Source organism: Diadema antillarum, unplaced genomic scaffold, assembly GCF_040938485.1.
Source record: "Diadema antillarum isolate AM-2024a unplaced genomic scaffold, OU_Dant_1.0 scf00000030, whole genome shotgun sequence".
Lineage (NCBI taxonomy): Eukaryota > Metazoa > Echinodermata > Echinoidea > Diadematoida > Diadematidae > Diadema > Diadema antillarum.
Window position 1 is genome coordinate 1076175 of NW_027270919.1, and position 17180 is coordinate 1093354.

At 38.7% G+C, this 17180-nt stretch overlaps 1 protein-coding gene across 1 annotated transcript in view; it reads right to left on the reverse strand.

Moving 5' to 3' along the window:
* Positions 1-17180, reverse strand: part of LOC139740930 (uncharacterized) — a 76364-nt gene that overhangs the window by 23047 nt on the left and 36137 nt on the right. The window contains exons 5-10 of the mRNA XM_071651519.1: positions 13863-14063; positions 12332-12419; positions 11596-11738; positions 10843-10968; positions 9722-9887; positions 6093-6116 (exon numbers count right to left, since the gene is read on the reverse strand). Of these exons, the coding sequence (XP_071507620.1) occupies positions 6093-6116; positions 9722-9887; positions 10843-10968; positions 11596-11738; positions 12332-12419; positions 13863-14063 (748 nt within the window). The remainder of the gene's footprint in view (positions 1-6092; positions 6117-9721; positions 9888-10842; positions 10969-11595; positions 11739-12331; positions 12420-13862; positions 14064-17180) is intronic.

The window sequence follows — 17180 nt, forward strand, 5'->3', positions numbered from 1 at the left end:
ATGATGCATACAGATTGTTAAAAACCGCTCACTTTCAGAGGTAGTCTTCCCCAAGGAAAAAGTTGCAATGACTCAAATCTCATTTTCTTCTATTATTGCACAAAGTTTTCGCAGATCTTTTGCTCTGTTACATCTTAGAGACTGCAAACACATCACAACGTTTTTTTGAAAAGTAAATTAACCTCAAGGATAAGCTAACTTCGAGGACAAGCTCTATGGGGTGCCAAGTGTTGCACAATTTCATTACAATATCAGTCATTTTGTTGATGAAATCATAACGAAATCGAGTGTGCGACACTTGGTGCCCCATAGAGCTTATCCTCGAGGTTAAAGATCACCGTCTGAATGTAACTAATGTTTTATGATACAGTGCGAATGTGGAGAGCATTAAAGTTGACATTGCTATATAACATAATAAAGGCAACCATTTCTACGCCATCAGCGATGTAATGAAGGTGACAGAAGTCAGAAGGCCACCATTTGTTTTGTTTACTTTTTTTTTTTCTTTTGTCCGTTTAGTCTGAATAAACTTTGTTATTTTGAGTTATGTGAGGGAAACCAGTGTCTTTTAAGATTTTTCGGGACAGATTGTCGTCACTTGCAATCATTTTTTTTTTTTTTTTCATTTGTAATTTATTCGGCTAAGGAAGAACCAAAGTGGGGATGTCAAAATCCATTGTTTTGACATAATTCAATTTTAATTTTTGACCCAATGTTTATAATAGGTTGAGGCCACTGGATTAATTGTGTATTGGATTGATATTCGGGAGGACTTGATGTCGGGCATGAGTTTTTCTGAGACGGGCTATCATTATAACATATAATTATGAAGTATAGTTGAGATGTGTGTAGGGTTTGCATTTAGTCGAGTTCATTGCTCTATGTGATGGGTGTGTTATGCCGTCGGGTGGGCTCTGGCTTGAGGTTTGGAAAGGGCTTTTCTTTTTGTCCATTTAGTCTGAATACATTTTGTTATCTTGAGTTATGTGAGGGAAACCAGTGTCTTTTAAGACTTATCGGGACAGATTGCCGTCACTTGCAATCATTTCTTTATTTGTAATTTATTCGGCTAAGGAAGAATTAAAATGGCAATGTCAAAATTCATTGTTTTGACATAATTTTATATTAATCCGTGGCCCTTTGTTTAGGTTGAGGCCACTGGATTAATTGTGTATCGGATTGATATTCGGGAGGGTTTGTTGTCGGGCATGAGTTTTTGTGAGACGGGTTATCATTATAACATATATATATATATATATATATATATATATATTTTAATGTATATGAATATAAATTAAAGGTTTATAATAATGGTGCGTCCCCATCCGGGTCTGGGCTTTTCCAGGGTTTTTCCGGTTCCCCGGGGCTGAGTTGTCTCATGTGATATTAATAATTTATGTAATTTATTGTTATTGTTATGTTAATGTGCGCGGAATGAATGACCGTGTCTCATTGTGAATAATTTATGTATGCGGAATCGCCCCACTTTATTATATAGGACTCACTGGAATACAAAATAATGCAAATGTTTGTTAAAATTCAATAGGTATGTTAAATGCCGTCAAGAGAAAAGTGTATCATGTATGTACTACACTTGGCCGAGTTTTCTTCTTCTTCTTCTTCGTCTTCTTCTTCATGCTATTTTACTTTTCTCCTTTTTTCTTTCTATGTTTCCTTTTTTTCTACTCCTAATCTTTCTGGTCTCATTTCTTATCCTTTTGCCTGCTTATACAATATTTTTCACACTTTGAATATGTGTAGGATTCTGTCAAAGTTATGTGTATTTATGTTCGTAAATCTTCTGTAACATTGTGTGATATTTATGTATATGCCCTGCTTATTCTGTTCATCCAGTTATGTCCTGGGCTTTTATGTTTTGTATTTATGTATTTCTTTGTTCGATTTGTATATCAATAAAGTGATGACATATATACTTATTTGTTTGTTGTTTTATTTGCCTAGAATTCTCTTTGTTTTCCTTTCACTGCTATTACACAGAACAACTTTTTCTTGTGGTCAATTCTCCATGCAGCACCCGATGAGTGAACCACATTAAACTGTAGAGACTAGGGCCTTCTAAGAGAATGATTATCCAGCCAGACAAGTGAAATTTGCTCTCGTGTATCTTTTACTTTCACCATATTGGTTACACACCGATTAGCTATAGATTTTCTTTTCCCTCCATGCGTAAGTAAACACAAACTTCCTAAGCCAACTCATTTTGTTAGAAATAGAAGCTGCTGATTATGATTTTGCCTCCAAAGAGATGATGACAGCTGTAAGTTCAGGGGATGTTGCACAGACACACAACTACAAGTGCGACTAGTCTCTCAAGATTAACAATCATCAAATACGCGTTCTACTTTTTAGCCTGGTCTCTAACTCTGAATGATCAGTGTGACACTTTCAAATAAAGCATATGAGCTGGAAAGTGATGGATAGCATATCACAATCCAATAGCAGAACTGTGATACTTAGCTTATTTTTCATAAAAGATAATCTCTAAGAAGGTTATTCTCTACAAAGTTTTTATTGCATTATTGCCAGCCTTTCCTTCCTCTTTGTATTCTCAACTTCGGACTTGGGTTTTTGGTTTGGCACTTTGGTCTCTTGTTTGAGGAAGTTAATCATTTTTTTTTTTCAACCTTATTCTCCTCTTCTTTCTTAGTCATCTGGTAATCAAATGCCACTAAATACCTGGCATAGTTTCACAGTGTTTCATCACATTCACTTCATTTGCACAAAAACGATGAATATAAGATGGCTCTTAAAGGGACTGTACAGTTCTGGTTGAGGTGAGGATTTAGCTATTCACATTTTGCAAGATATTCAGACACAACTCTATGAGATGTCAAAGAGCATACAATTCTATGGGGTATCAAAAGTCTATTTGATGAAAATCGGTTTTGAAATGGCTGAGATATCCAAAAACAAGGTGAAACAAAGAGATCCTAATAAAAGGTGTGGCCTGTCGCCTTTTATTATTGCATTTTTTTGGGGGATATCTCAGCCATTTGAAAACCAATTTTCATCAAATAAATGTTGAATCCTTCTTAAACTTACATGCTCTTTCATATTTCATAAGTGGTTTCTCATTATCTCACTTAGGAATGTTAAAACCTGAATCCTCACTTCAACCAGTACTGTACAGTCCCTTTAACATTTTCACTTTGTATGTTACACGGTCATTATAAATTATAGAGTTGAGTAGATTTTAGTAGCAGAGATCAAAACACAGGTCCACTCAATCTCAGACTGGAGTTGGAATCAAGAGTCAAGAGTCAACAATGTATTCTAGAATTCACAGCAGGCAGATAAAGGGGGTGTGTCCTGTACAGCATCCACTCCCCCCGTCTGCCTCACCAGTGCTTTAATACCCAACATTCTGATACTGATTCCCATACTCTTGGCATAACATACAATATAACTTGAATTCTTGAAGTATGTCATATCATATAATTGTATTAACTGTTTTGCCAATGAATGACAATCATTAACCCATTGAGGACTAGCTGATTTTGCCATACTACACAAAATCCCATAGACAGCTGGCGGATTATACATATAGGAATAGTCTTCAGTGGGTTAAAAAAAGAAGTTTCACTGTATCACCATCCAAGAAGGGACCTGCTGATTTTTTTTTCTCTCAAAAACTACTTTGTAAGACCAATCTAGCGAGAGAGAGCTCTTAATTCCCAGTATCTTGTAATGAAATGGAATGTTCCACTCTAATTTTTAATGAAATCTACATCAGTGGCAGTCTGCAGATTAAACCACAGCTTGTAACTACCTCCTTTCAAAGTTCCAACAGGTACATACACGATGAAGTACATTGTTTGTCTTGGGAATATTCATGAGTAAGCTTGAGGAAAACATACATTTATGCAGCCTTCATTTAACCTATTATGCCAATACGACAACGACAACTAACACCCACAACGAAACTTGCCACAGTGACACTCACATTAGAAATAGTGCAATACTTTGGTGTGTTATAATCATGAAAACATTTGCACCACTGAGCTACTAGGGATTCACTTTGACAAGTGCAGAATGCATTTATACATGATATGCAGTAATGGTGAGTGCTGACAAATTTAAAATTACAATGTATGCTGCAAAATACCATCATTTTTTTTTTCTTCGGATGGTCATGTAATAAATCGTGCTAGGATGGCCGATGAATGTTTCGGTATTAAATTGAGTTGACACTTCACTTCTCAGTGGTTTGATACATTGGTGTTTTTGCGGCCTTCTTGGTTAGTGGAGGAATGGCAAAATGTGTGCATGTAACACTGATACATTTATGACACATTAGAGGTGCATGGTCCCAGTGTTTTAGTCAAATGTGTACATGGGCGCACGGCGCAAGTTTCCTATAGAGACCTACGCTATCGACTCCTCTTTAGCGCTTACGCTGTGGCCCACTTCCCTGAGTCCGAAGAAGTCCGATCCACTGTAGTCAGTGGTCCGATCACAGTTCGGCTCATGATTCGGCTGAGAGGAATGACAGCTTTAGCAAACTTCTTTTGTGACGTCATACTAAGAATCACATAAGCACGCACCCTGGCATTACTACAGACTGCGCGATGCACAGAGAAGACAACGAAGGCAACGTTACTTAGAAACACCTACGCACTTTGCTCTTGATGACAGCTCAACTTCGGTAATCTTCATATCAATGCTAACAGTGATCGGCAGTATCATCAACAGCGCCCTCTACACTACCGGGACTATGCACCTTTAAGCAAACTTTTCAAACTTTTTGTCAGTAATGTTGCAACTCGGTCATTTCTACCCTCGGAATGAGATATTGAGCATGCTTAGTGTATTAAGGTAAGAAGTCTAATCTCCACACATGAATAAGATACGAAAAAATAATGCAAGCTAAGTATGATGTGTTCACTGAGAGCAAGAAAGACGTTATCATGACAAGTGCGCTGATGACAGAAATCAAGCTGATAGTGACATTGAGCACGAAAGCTGACGCCAACTGGACAATCGCTGGGATATACACAGATTGCATAAGGGAACATCAAACTGATACTGTAAAAGTGGAAATTTTCGCGCATTTCGCGCAACCAGAAACTAGCGCGAAAATAAAAGCACGCGAATGTTTTTGCTTGCCATATGTTCCAGTAGTTGACGTCTTGATTCTGCGGAATTAAAAACACGCGAAACTCTTCTAACCCCGCCGAGCGCGAAAAATTAGTCGCGCGAAAATATCCACTTTTACAGTATGGTTAAATGAGACCTTTGCCGCATGACTTTTTGGATTAGCATGAAGTCTGGTCGTTCATCTGACACCATGATTTGTGCATTACAACGTTAATGTCTTCCCATCATATACAACTTCTTTTTTTTTTTCCGGTGAAGAGGTATACATCATTTCAGAACAAACTCCCATTTATGAACATCTTGTTTGTACAAGTTTGGATGCTTGGGATACTTTTTGGTAGACACAAACTGTCAAAGAATTTGGTTTTCCCTCTCTTTGATTTTCGATGCATCACACCTGACTAATTGTTCAGTCTTCAGAGCATCATCAAAGTAGTTGTTACAAGTAATCACTTTTGGTGTGTGGTTTCAGGGAACAGATAAAAAATCTGGCCAACTCATATCGGCAACAGCATACGCTAGCTGAAATGACAATTGAATTGTAACTTTCAAAGAGTCCCATATGCCAATCACCCTTGGAAGACTTACAGCCATGATATGTAGACCCTGGACAAGTATCTTTGGACAAAATCCACACAACACCCCTGAAGTTCATTACTAGTCCTCGTATGTCATTATTACTTTTTTTTTCTTCTTCTCCCCTCCCCTTTTTTCCTTTTCTGTTTTTTTTTTTTTTTTTTTTAATTGGTTGGCAGATATCCAGGGGGTTGATGCAGAAGAACTTAAATATCCAAAATCATTCTAAAGATAAATACATATATTAGCATAAAGTACTAAGGTTTTTGTGACATGATTTGCGCCATGTGCCTAGGACAACAAAATGTCTGACTTGTCTAGCATGATACTGAGCTATGTCGATATGAGTTCGACATCAAATTTTTTTTAACTTTTTTTTTTGGTAGAATGATACTCACCAGCATCTAAAAGAAGCTGAACAACTACAAGAAGAATGGAAAAGATAAGTGTTACACTCTAACAACATGACTCATGAGAGATAAAGAGAGAGGGGAAGAGAGACAGAGAGAGACAGAAAGAGTCAGAGAGTGAGAGAGAAAGAACAAGGCAAGGAGAGATGACTGAAAATCTTGGAAACACAAATATTTCAGAATTGTATGCAAGATGTTCATCATCTTGGTAGTAACTGAAGGAAATAGAGCTAATCTTCTGTCTCACGAAGCGAGGTAAACACGAAAAACTTATTCATTTTTTTGTGTTTACCTCACTTCGTGACACAGAAGATTAGCTCTATTTCAGAATTGTATGCAAATTTGAATAAGTAATGTCTACAAGTATACCTTTTTTTTTTTATTTACAAAGGGTGATGGTCCATTAGTGGGCTCTGCACACTGGAAGCATACATTGTTTACAAACATACCGCATTCTTATCCATACCCAAAATAGTGTCTGTACAATAGAGCAGTATTCTTTCCTCTTTTTTCCCCCTTTTTAAATGGTTCCTGCTGGTGTAGACTGTGATGCTAAACATGAATCAAATTACCATATATATAGCGGGGACAGTGTTCATTTGCTCACTTAAATCATCTCCCTAGCCTCTCCAAGCAATATTCTCCGATGACCCAATTTTGGTGTCTTATCTTTGAGTGTTCTCATCTTTTATGTAAATTACCACTTGAGGCAAAGGGCATTGCAAACACTTCCATCTTCAATTGAATAATGCTTTTAAAAAAAGGTGAGTTTGTGGAACAAGAGAAATCATTACACAAGTGTGAAAAAGGAAGCATGTATCATCCTGGATACTATTACCACAGGACATGTGAAACGGTAATGAAATATAACAATATATTTGCTTCCACAAGTCACTATTGGTGCTCACAGCGATGATACATTTTAAAGGGCCACGCTCTCGAAAAATTATTTCAAAAATTGAGAAAGAAGGCATAATTTTTCTTTCCTTCTCATAAAGGAGCCATGATATATACAGAGTAAAGCCACAATAAAAATGTTCTACTTTCATTCATTGGACAGCAGACCAACCACAGTGACTCAGTACAGAAAGAAATGGCTATAAGACTGTAATATATGCACACAGTCAGGTGCAGGGTGTAACGTTTGCAAAACAGTTTTGGCATATGAATGCCAATATCTGAGACTGAATAAGATAGCTTTCACAGTGTTTAGTATTTGAGCATGCCCAATAGTGACTTTGTGTGTGGAGCAGTTAAGCTGCTGATATACAGAATCATCTCTTGATAAATCTCTCTTAACAAACAAGTAACAAATCACTGTATGAAGACATAAACATGACATAAACATGACTTACACAAGACACACAACATAAAAAAAGGACCCCAAATGTTGCTGACCCTACACCACGTATATCGGTCCATCAACCCTTTGAAATAATGTATGGACTTGGTATGACAGCTAAAGCGATGGGAATTCCCCTCCTTGGTCTACCCCATGCCATGTCTTCTTCTCCTACGCCCATGCAAGCATTCCATGCCATCTCATTACAATCATCTCCGCATGCCCCTAGATTGGTTTGGTTCCCCCGAGAGTTCCCTGGCCCAGGGCAGCCCATGCAAGTTTTGTCCCTCCTCCCATCCACGTTCTCACAACTCCTGCATCCTCTGCACATCTCTGGTCTTAGAACACAATGGCCCGTTTTGAAGGGTGTGACAAGAATTTTGAAAATTTCACAGCAACCACAACTGGATCTTCATCATTTTTATGAAATGGTGTCTTACCTAGATTGCATTTTGCATTATCATATTCACAATAATTGAATGCATATTTCAAAAGGAGATTTTCAAGAATAAAAAGTATGCCCTCTTGAAGTTGTCCTTGCAACAATTTGAAGAAAATCTTCAAGCAACATTATAATTTTTTGAATCTTACTCAGGATTTTGCTCAGGAATTCCTGTGGTGAGGACATATCTAGCAGGTCTCAAAATCTTGAGACTTGTATTGGCATATCAATGCATGTAGTTGTCTTCACCTTCTGCTAAGTGTACTTTGGCCTACTCCTCACAGAGTGTCATCAATTTAACTCAGTTGTCATCAAACAAACGATGCAAATCTCAATGATTAATTGCAGGTTACCAGGTTGATGCTGGCATTCAAAGTTGTTGAGAACGTTTTTGGGAGGAAAATATATAAGTAGGAGTTTGTTTTGAGGGGAAGGCAAGATTAAACAGCCTCTCAGCCAACGTGCACAGTGCATCCTAACATGTTTGAGGGAGTGGTGGGGGAGAAGGGAAGGGGATTTGCTGAGGGAAAGATTAAGTAGGAAGGGGGGAAAGGGAGGGGACGGGGTGGGAGGAGGATGAGCACGATTTAATCCCATGGATGAGGGAAAAAGGGGGCAAGTTTGATAATCTCGTTACTTCATGCTGCATACAGAAATAGGAAAAGTTGATTGACTTTTGTGCATCTCTCTCACTCATATTTTCATTCCATGAAGGTAACCAAAGCTCATTTTACTTATTTTACCCCAAGCATTGGCCTCTCAGAGATCCTACTGTGCACCCTTTGGTAAAATTCATCAAACACTTGCTTTGATATTGGCTACATGCTTTATACTATGGAAGGATTGGCCACTGAGCAAGTTGTATCTTGGGCACTAGAAACAATTTGATTCATTTTTATTTAGAAATTATTATTACAAAATTACAAATGTGACGCTGCATACCAAATCTTCTGTGCACTTGAATTGCTCCGACTATCACCAAATGTCTTTATGCCTTTAATGGCCACCTACAAAACTGCTGTAAGATATATCCCTTGACCTTTCTAACAGATAAAAATGATTTAAGGGATTACAAAATTTTAAAGGATTTAAAGGATTACAAAACTTTACGAAACAAACTGCATTCTGTGGGAGGATATGTGCAGAATGTGCAGTTGTAGTCATCAGCAGGTTTTGGCTTTGAAACAGCTAAGAGAAATATCTGAGCAGAAAATGGAAAAATTTGGAACTAATACAGCCTGGCTATCCTTCTAATCCCTAAGATATCCCTCCTACACAACTAATCTACATTTTCCATATGTGGTTATTATGATCTGCTCTAGGCATACACCAATAATAGTGTACACCTAATCTCTGAGGACAAACTGTTGGCAAGGCATATGTAGGTCTTTGGATAACTCCTGAGGTTTGTGGGTTTGAAAACAGACTGCCTGACATGATATACATATATCACAGTTTTGGCTTGGTAAGATCTGGCTTTGGTAATGATGAAGTGTCATAGGAAGCAGATAATCTGGAAGGAGACCCAAGGAGACAGTCCTACGAATGTGAAAAACTTTCTAGTTTTCATTTTTTGTTGGCTTCTAGAAACCCTCTTAGCTCTTCTTCCTGTTTTTTGTCATTTCATTTCGTTTAAAGAAAAGAAAGGAAAACTTAGGAGTGCCTTAAGCAGAACTAGCTGAAACATGCTTCATCCAGTAAACTCTTTCCCAGTTTTATAGTTTTCGCTACATGCGCATACGGGGGACAGGGATTTAACAGCTGTAGTCCCACATATTTACATCCATGTCAAAGCTACTAAAACCACTTTAGCTGCAAGATGACTACACCTACCTCTCTCTAAGAGACTCTCAGCTCTGGGGTAGTGGCCCTGGAGTGCGATCATGTGGAGCGGGGTGCGCCCGTCCTTACACTGGATGTTGGCCTCCGCCCCCCTGCTGATCAGGTATTCCAGACACATGCCCCCGTGGGGGGATACTGCTGCCAAGTGAAGGGGTGTCTGTGAAGAAGGAACACAAGTTGGTGACATAACACGAAAAGAAGATGGGTGTGAATATTTCATCCAGAACAGCACACATACTGTTAAGTTCCAGGGCTAAGACACACTTCACAATCTTTAATCACCACAAACAATGTAAATTGGGTATGCGCTATGTAAACAAGTACAAGAATATCTTGGCAGTGGTAGCCAAGCCTGATATATATGAATGCATCAGTTCAGTTTCAGTAAAATTGCACAATCCATTCAAAAGTTATGAATCTAAACAATTCGGTCAAATCGATGTGTGGCCATCGCTGTATACAGGGATTACAATTTGAAATGTCACAGTGGTGGAATGATACACGTACATGGAAAATGACAAGAGAATTCCTCAAAATATCATTTTTATGAAAAGTACATGTTCCTCCAACCTGTTACTGACATATGTAGAGGGTAATATCATTCCCCTTCCTTCTGAAAGAGGTTAGTCCAGTGCACTTTCATTATGATAAAAAATGCAGTTGGGTACAGCTGTATATTCACTCCCATGTATGCTGTAACTCCTGTTAACACTCTATTCCTCCAACACCCTGTTTATACTAAGCAAAAAGGGGGTTCTGAAACCTCCTATAGCTGCCTCGAGCAGCCTTTCAGCTCAGTATAAACAGACAGAATTCAGAAAAGGAGGACTGGTCAGGTCAGCTTTGAGTATCCGAGGGGAAGTCGATTACCATGGGAACAGAGCCCGCTAGGACCTGCTCATGTCTGCTTTGGGTGAAATCAGTTCATGTAGTAAAAATGCGTAAAGACTGCTTTTTGAGCGGGCTTTTGAACCTCCTTGAGGAGGCTGGAAAACCCTCTCGCAGTAAAAAAGGGGTATATTAAAGTGAATATTATCAATGCTGATACTCTTGGCATGAGGGTAAACTAAAGACTGACCCCTTGCCCATTCTATCCACCTGACCATACTGACCTGTCCCTTGTTGTTTAGGATGTTGACCTCTGCGTTATGCTGGATCAGCTCTCGTAGGACCAGGTCGTTTCCGTTCAGACTCGCTATGTGAAGGGGCGTGTTCCCACAAGCATTGGGCATGTCAACCTGTCGGGGAATCGTCAATGGAGATTAGAAAATAGGTTCAAGAATGTCAGCCAATCAGAATCACTGGAATGAGTCAAATGTGCAAATTAAAGAATACATGCACTGTCACTCCTCTTACAGACTACCACTTGTTCTGTGCACACGGCATAAAGCCAACAATTGCTTTGAATCACATGGTAGTCTGCACGGCTGATCTAAGAGCGGTCTTCTTGTATTGCAATATAAAGATTTACTACCTGATATCATGGTTCGTAGACCCATTTCATAAAACAAATAATGCACAGGTTCTATTTTGTGAAGTTAGTGTATATGCTGCCCACTCTCTGGTTTTCACCTAGTCATGCAACATGCACTTGGCTAAACCTCATTCATGTTGCACCAATGTAAATATTCGCAAGTGCACTGCATCACCACTAATGCACTCTCATCCATGCATTGTTTTTATAGTCCAGGTCAGTGGGCTACTGGTTTGCAGAAAAAAGTGTTAATGTGCTGCTATTTTTACTCGAATGATTTGGAGTAAACAGTACTAATAAAAAATGTCTGCTTCGGTATACAACAAAAAATAAGAACCACTGGAGAAAAATTTTACGGGGGAAAATCACAAGGTTAGGCGAGATCACCTACCTTTGCACCATGCTCTAGGAGAATCCGTACCACACTGACTTGCCCACTGGCTGCAGCAGCATGCAGTGGTGTGAACAGGCTACGATCACGGCAGCTGATGTCAGCATCGTTTTCGATCAGCAGCTGGACCACATCAACGTGACCTTTGAAAAGGAAAATGATATTGGGTGATGGGTACTCACCTCTTTCTAACCAGTAATGAAGTCTGTCAGGAAGGAGGGTAGTTTTTGAAATTCTGAATTGAAACTAATTGGCTTTGATGGGTTAATTGGTTTGTAGTTTCAGGCACAGGGAGATGTCAGGCATTTTTTTTTCCATCACTGTTGCATTTGGTTCAAGGCTCTGATTTTGAAATTTGGTAAGTTTCTGGAGAAGCAATATTACTTGATATTGATAAGCACTTTTTGATAAGCATATCTTCTCATAAAAGAAGGTCCATTATTGCACAAGAGTTGTAAGACTGTTTGTAAGATTGAGACTAATTGTAAATCATCAGCCAACCACAAACTGAATTAACTTACAACCCAAATGTGCTTTTATTAACGTAAGTAACACTCAGAAATAGAGGCATTTTGAATGTCAGTAAAGTAGCTAAACAATCAAAAATAAATAAAGGCTGTACCCTTGCAGTATTAGTACCAAGTTGTGAGTGAAATCACAGGCATCAGAAAGATGGTTGTTGAATGAGAAATGCTAGAAATTTAAAGAGTAATTGTAGAGTGAGGGGAATCATTACCCATATAAGCTGCCCAGTGCAGTGGACGTCTCTCCTTCTTGTCTTGAGCGTTGACCGTTCCACCTTTGCCTATCAGCAGCCTCACCATCTGTTGTGAATACAGACACACAAACATTGACAAATGCACACACAATATTACACCAGACATAAAATGGAAAACAAAAGCATGAGCCTATTAAACAAACTTGCCTCATAGAGAGGTAATAGCATTCATCAATAGACTCGTCGCAAAGCCGACAGATGACTTAATTATTATCATTATTATTATTATCTTTTTATATGTACTAATCCAACTACTACATTATCTACATTAACGCTTTTTAAAGGTCTAAAACTTGTGTGAAACTAATTCAAGTCACAACTCTAAATCCTGCTGTTAAATCTAGTGGACGGAACAGCAGTATGAGATCACAGCAGCTTCAGATAAGACCAGTGAACATATTACTGTCTATGTGGTACACTTTTTCTTGGTGAATTTCTATGTATTAATAAACTCTAGTATCACTACCTACATTTAATCATCTGTTACTTATGTCATTCTCAACCGACCCTGTAAGTTTCATCTAAATCTGTTCCCAGCTTTTTGACTTATTTTGCATATGGACAAACCAACCAACAAACCAACCACCAAACAAACCAACGCCGATGAAAACATAACCTCCTCCCTTGGCGGAGGTAAAAGGTACCTGGTATCCAATCATGATATCTTATCTGCTGGTCGTAACTTTCCACATGCAGACATCCATACGGGTAGAGAAGGAGCTTCCATTGTTTGTTTTTTTTCTCTCCACAATGCCTGTAATGGCACCACTGATCTTTATAGGAGGTATCTGGATATCACATAGGCCAATCTGTTTGAAGCCACAGCATCGCCATCTTACCATGCACATTGCCCATACACTTGTGTATGTAGATCACGACATCACGTGATCTTGGTGATAGTCTCTACTGGACAATGTGTTCAAGTCCCCATAAAGTGTGCCTGGTAAGATGGCCGCCAAGCGGCTTCACTTGTTTGTACAGCATAGATGGACCACTGAGATATCCAGATATCTCTTATACAGTGTGTAAAAAAAAAATTACCACCAGATTTCCGCATTGATAACTTTCAATATGATCTGAATGCTATTTCAGGGTCTCAAAATATAACATCTTACCTATATTTTGCAGAAAACCCCATTCAATTTGGTTAAGTGGTCGCAGAGAAATGTGGATCGTTGTAAAGCATGTCATGAGTTCATCTCTTCCAAGTGTAGCACTTGGATGCTCTTGGAACTGCATATTAATGTGTGAACACACTGGACAGAACTTGGAGGGAAGGGATTCCTGATATTCTCTACAAAGATCCTCATTTCTCTTTGACCACTGAAGCAAATCAGATGGGATTTTCTGTAAGATGTGGGTAATAAGTTACTGTTCCATATCTTGAAATTGTATTTGGATTGATTCACTATTTTCAAAGTTATCGTTGCAGAAAGTCCCATTGTTATTTCTCTTGGACATCCTGTAGAGATCAGTGAATGGCACTCACCTCGACATGTCCGTTAAATGCAGCATGGTGGAGACTAGTGCGCCCCGCCCGGTCCGTGACATTGACGGTAGAGAGCAGGGGAATGAGCATCTCTGCGATGTCCACTGTGTTGTTGGCCGCGGCCACATGGAGAGGGGTCTGCCAGTTCTTGTCACGGGCATTGATGTCGGCATTGTGCTTCAAAAGGACCCGTACAGTGGGCTGCAAGGGCATGATGGAATATCACGATAGTTTGAAAATTAAATTGAAATTTTATTGAATGTTTAGAGACCCATGAAAGTTTTGGTAAGAACACTAGGCTTTTCTGAATAGGGTCTAAAATTTATTTGTAAATATTCAGTAAACACAAATACCTAAATGTATAGCATGAAATGGAGAATGTGGGCTGGGCTAGATTAGCCACTATAAATCATAGCTCAACACATAAACTCTGCCCATGTACATGAAAAACTGACAGAGATGCAGGTATGTGACAGAATGCACTGTGCATTCAATTATCTTGGAAAACACTGTGCAATAATTAGTTTTTCAGCTATTCATCTTAAAACCTTATCTTAACACCAATGTCATATGTTGTCTTCTGTAGGTTCATTGCAAAATAAACCCAAATTTGTTATCTTTTATTTATCTTCTTCTTTTTTTTTTGGAGGGGGGGGGGTTGGAGGTTGGAAGTGCTCTTCACTTCAACAGGTGACACGTATTTGTATTTTTTGCCAAAAAATATTCTTTAAGCTACTATCTCCTTTCCCTGTCACACACACAAACACACAAACACACACACAGACACAGACAAACACACCACACATACAAATGCACACATACGGAGAATATGGACTGCACGTTTGGATGATGACTCTCCATACTTGCGCTAAAGTGCACATTGCGAGTTGAGGCTGACGGCGCTTGATATGACCGACAGCACAACGTCCTTACTGCCTAAAGTGCAATTTGATTAGACTGTGCAATCAGCAACATCTATCTGTGATCAGTTTAATAGATAATAACCATATTGGTAAAGAAATGAAATCCCCGCGATTATTTGCAAGGACACGGTCATTGTTTTTAGACAATATGAGGAATAACGAATGTGTTTCAGCAAATTAATATTTTGTGGATCTGATTAAACAGTAAAAATTGCCCATACGAAATTTGTTACATTTAATTCTGTTGCACTCAAGCAGTGTCCCTGCTAAAGCGGTTCCCGATTACCAGTTGGGCGAGTATAGTATCATATTATTAAACAAGGAGTATGGAAAACAGCTGATTTCCATACAATGCCCTGATGTCCTGATTACAGGCAGACAGACAGACAGACAGACAGACAGACAGACGGACAGACAGACAGACAAGATAATAAGTCCAGCATGTCTGCCTATTTCTGATCCAACGTCAACCAATGTTTTGATAATGCCTGTGCAGCCCCAAAAGACCTGACTCACTTCCCTTGTGATTAGCAGCGGTTTGCACTGATTACACACGGTCAAACAAGCCAGGCTTTCCACATGACATAATTCCAGATGTTAAAGCAAAAGATAGTTCTGGGAAGGGCTAAAAATTCATCTTACCCCATTTTGAATTTGCTTGCAACATACTGAAAGACTCTACCAAGAAACCTGTTTGGCTGACACGAGTTAACTAGGATATTAAGTTGTTTTGGAGTATTTTGAGATCAAAAGTATAAAAACAATTTTTATCATTGTACACGACTTTCATTCCTGAAGCACCCTCCCAGTTCACTAATGGGCTGGTAGAACATTACTACTATGTGATGATCAAATCATGCCCTAGCAGTAGAAACTCATGCAGCTATTACAAGCTGCCTCATGCAATTTACTCTTGCATGATAGATACTGCTATTGATAGCCTATTTACAGTAACTGATGTAATTGAATATAAAACATTGCATGGCAACCATGATCGGGTATGCTTGGAGATTGCAATGCTTCCAGCATACCTATTGGGGTAATATTCACATTTTCGCCATTAGCGAAATGAAATTGTATCATCACAATGTAATTTCACATATTTCTTTTGCACGGTTTCTGCAGGGGTATTATGAACTTTGTTGTCCCTTTAAACCAGGAGGGTGCACGTAACAAAGTTTGGTCGTTACAGCTTTCAAACTTGTGTGAGGATAGTGGTGTGTGTACTATCTATTCACCTTCTACACTGTTTCCAGACTGCTGTTTTCTTTTAAAACATGATATCAATCTCCAGCAAGAATGAAACAATAGAGAACAGATTCTTTTTGAATAGTATCAATTTGGATTTCCTGGTCATGCCCGCCCTTTTTTTGCTTTTCAAATCCTTTTTGTCTGCAAATTTTATGCATGTAAATTTTATGTATGCATACAAATTAATAAGATATCATGTTCTTTTTCATTAATCATTTTTGCAATAAACAAACTTTCTTTTTTTGTTGGAATACAACCTCTTTATTGCTAAAATTAAATCACTGTTCTCCTCCTGCTCCATTGCTTTCAGGAAATAAGATAGCTTCTTTCTTCCAGTGACTTTGAAGAACAGATTTCGTCAATTTTGGGGCAAAGTTATCTCTCATATTCTCAAAGATCATACTGTATGGGGGTAATGCAAATTGGAAACAGAAAATAATCTGACATCCCTACAAAATTTGATCCTTTTACCTAAGTAGAAATACCCATTTCTGATGTCGGAAAAAAAAAGCAAAGTGTTATAATGTTTCTTTATTTTAGCCCAAAATATGGCAGGTATCACTACTCACAGGTGAACATGGTACATGTACTTGTAATTACTTAGGAACAGTATGCACTTCCACCAGAATATGCAACATCGTCACCAAATAAGGCATTATCCCTTCATAGATCTGGACCCCTTTTCATAAAAAGGTGATGTAAACTGTAATAGGCACTCTTGCTGGAATGGCAATTGTCATGGTAACGACAAGAATCCAGATTCCTGATTGGCTGTTGCTGTGCGAAGTTGTCATTCCAGCAAGAGTCACTATCCTATTATCGTTTATGAATTTTGGGGCCCTGGTACACGTAGACCAAGACAAGATTATTGCACACATGGGCACATAACACTCCAAGGTGCCTTTTGTATCGTAAATCAAGACTCCGTATGCACTTGAAGTATGTCAATGACCTCTAGCACTGACATACTCACATAGTCAGGTAGGCAGGCTGTCTGTCTGTCTGTCTGTCTGTCTGTCTGTCTGTCTGTTTGTCTGTCTGTTTGTCTCTTGGAATTACACATTGTCTAACAGAAGAGAAACCTACAAACCCATGCTGGTCTACACTAAGTCGCAAGCAGCATACCCAAGTAAAATCTCTCTTG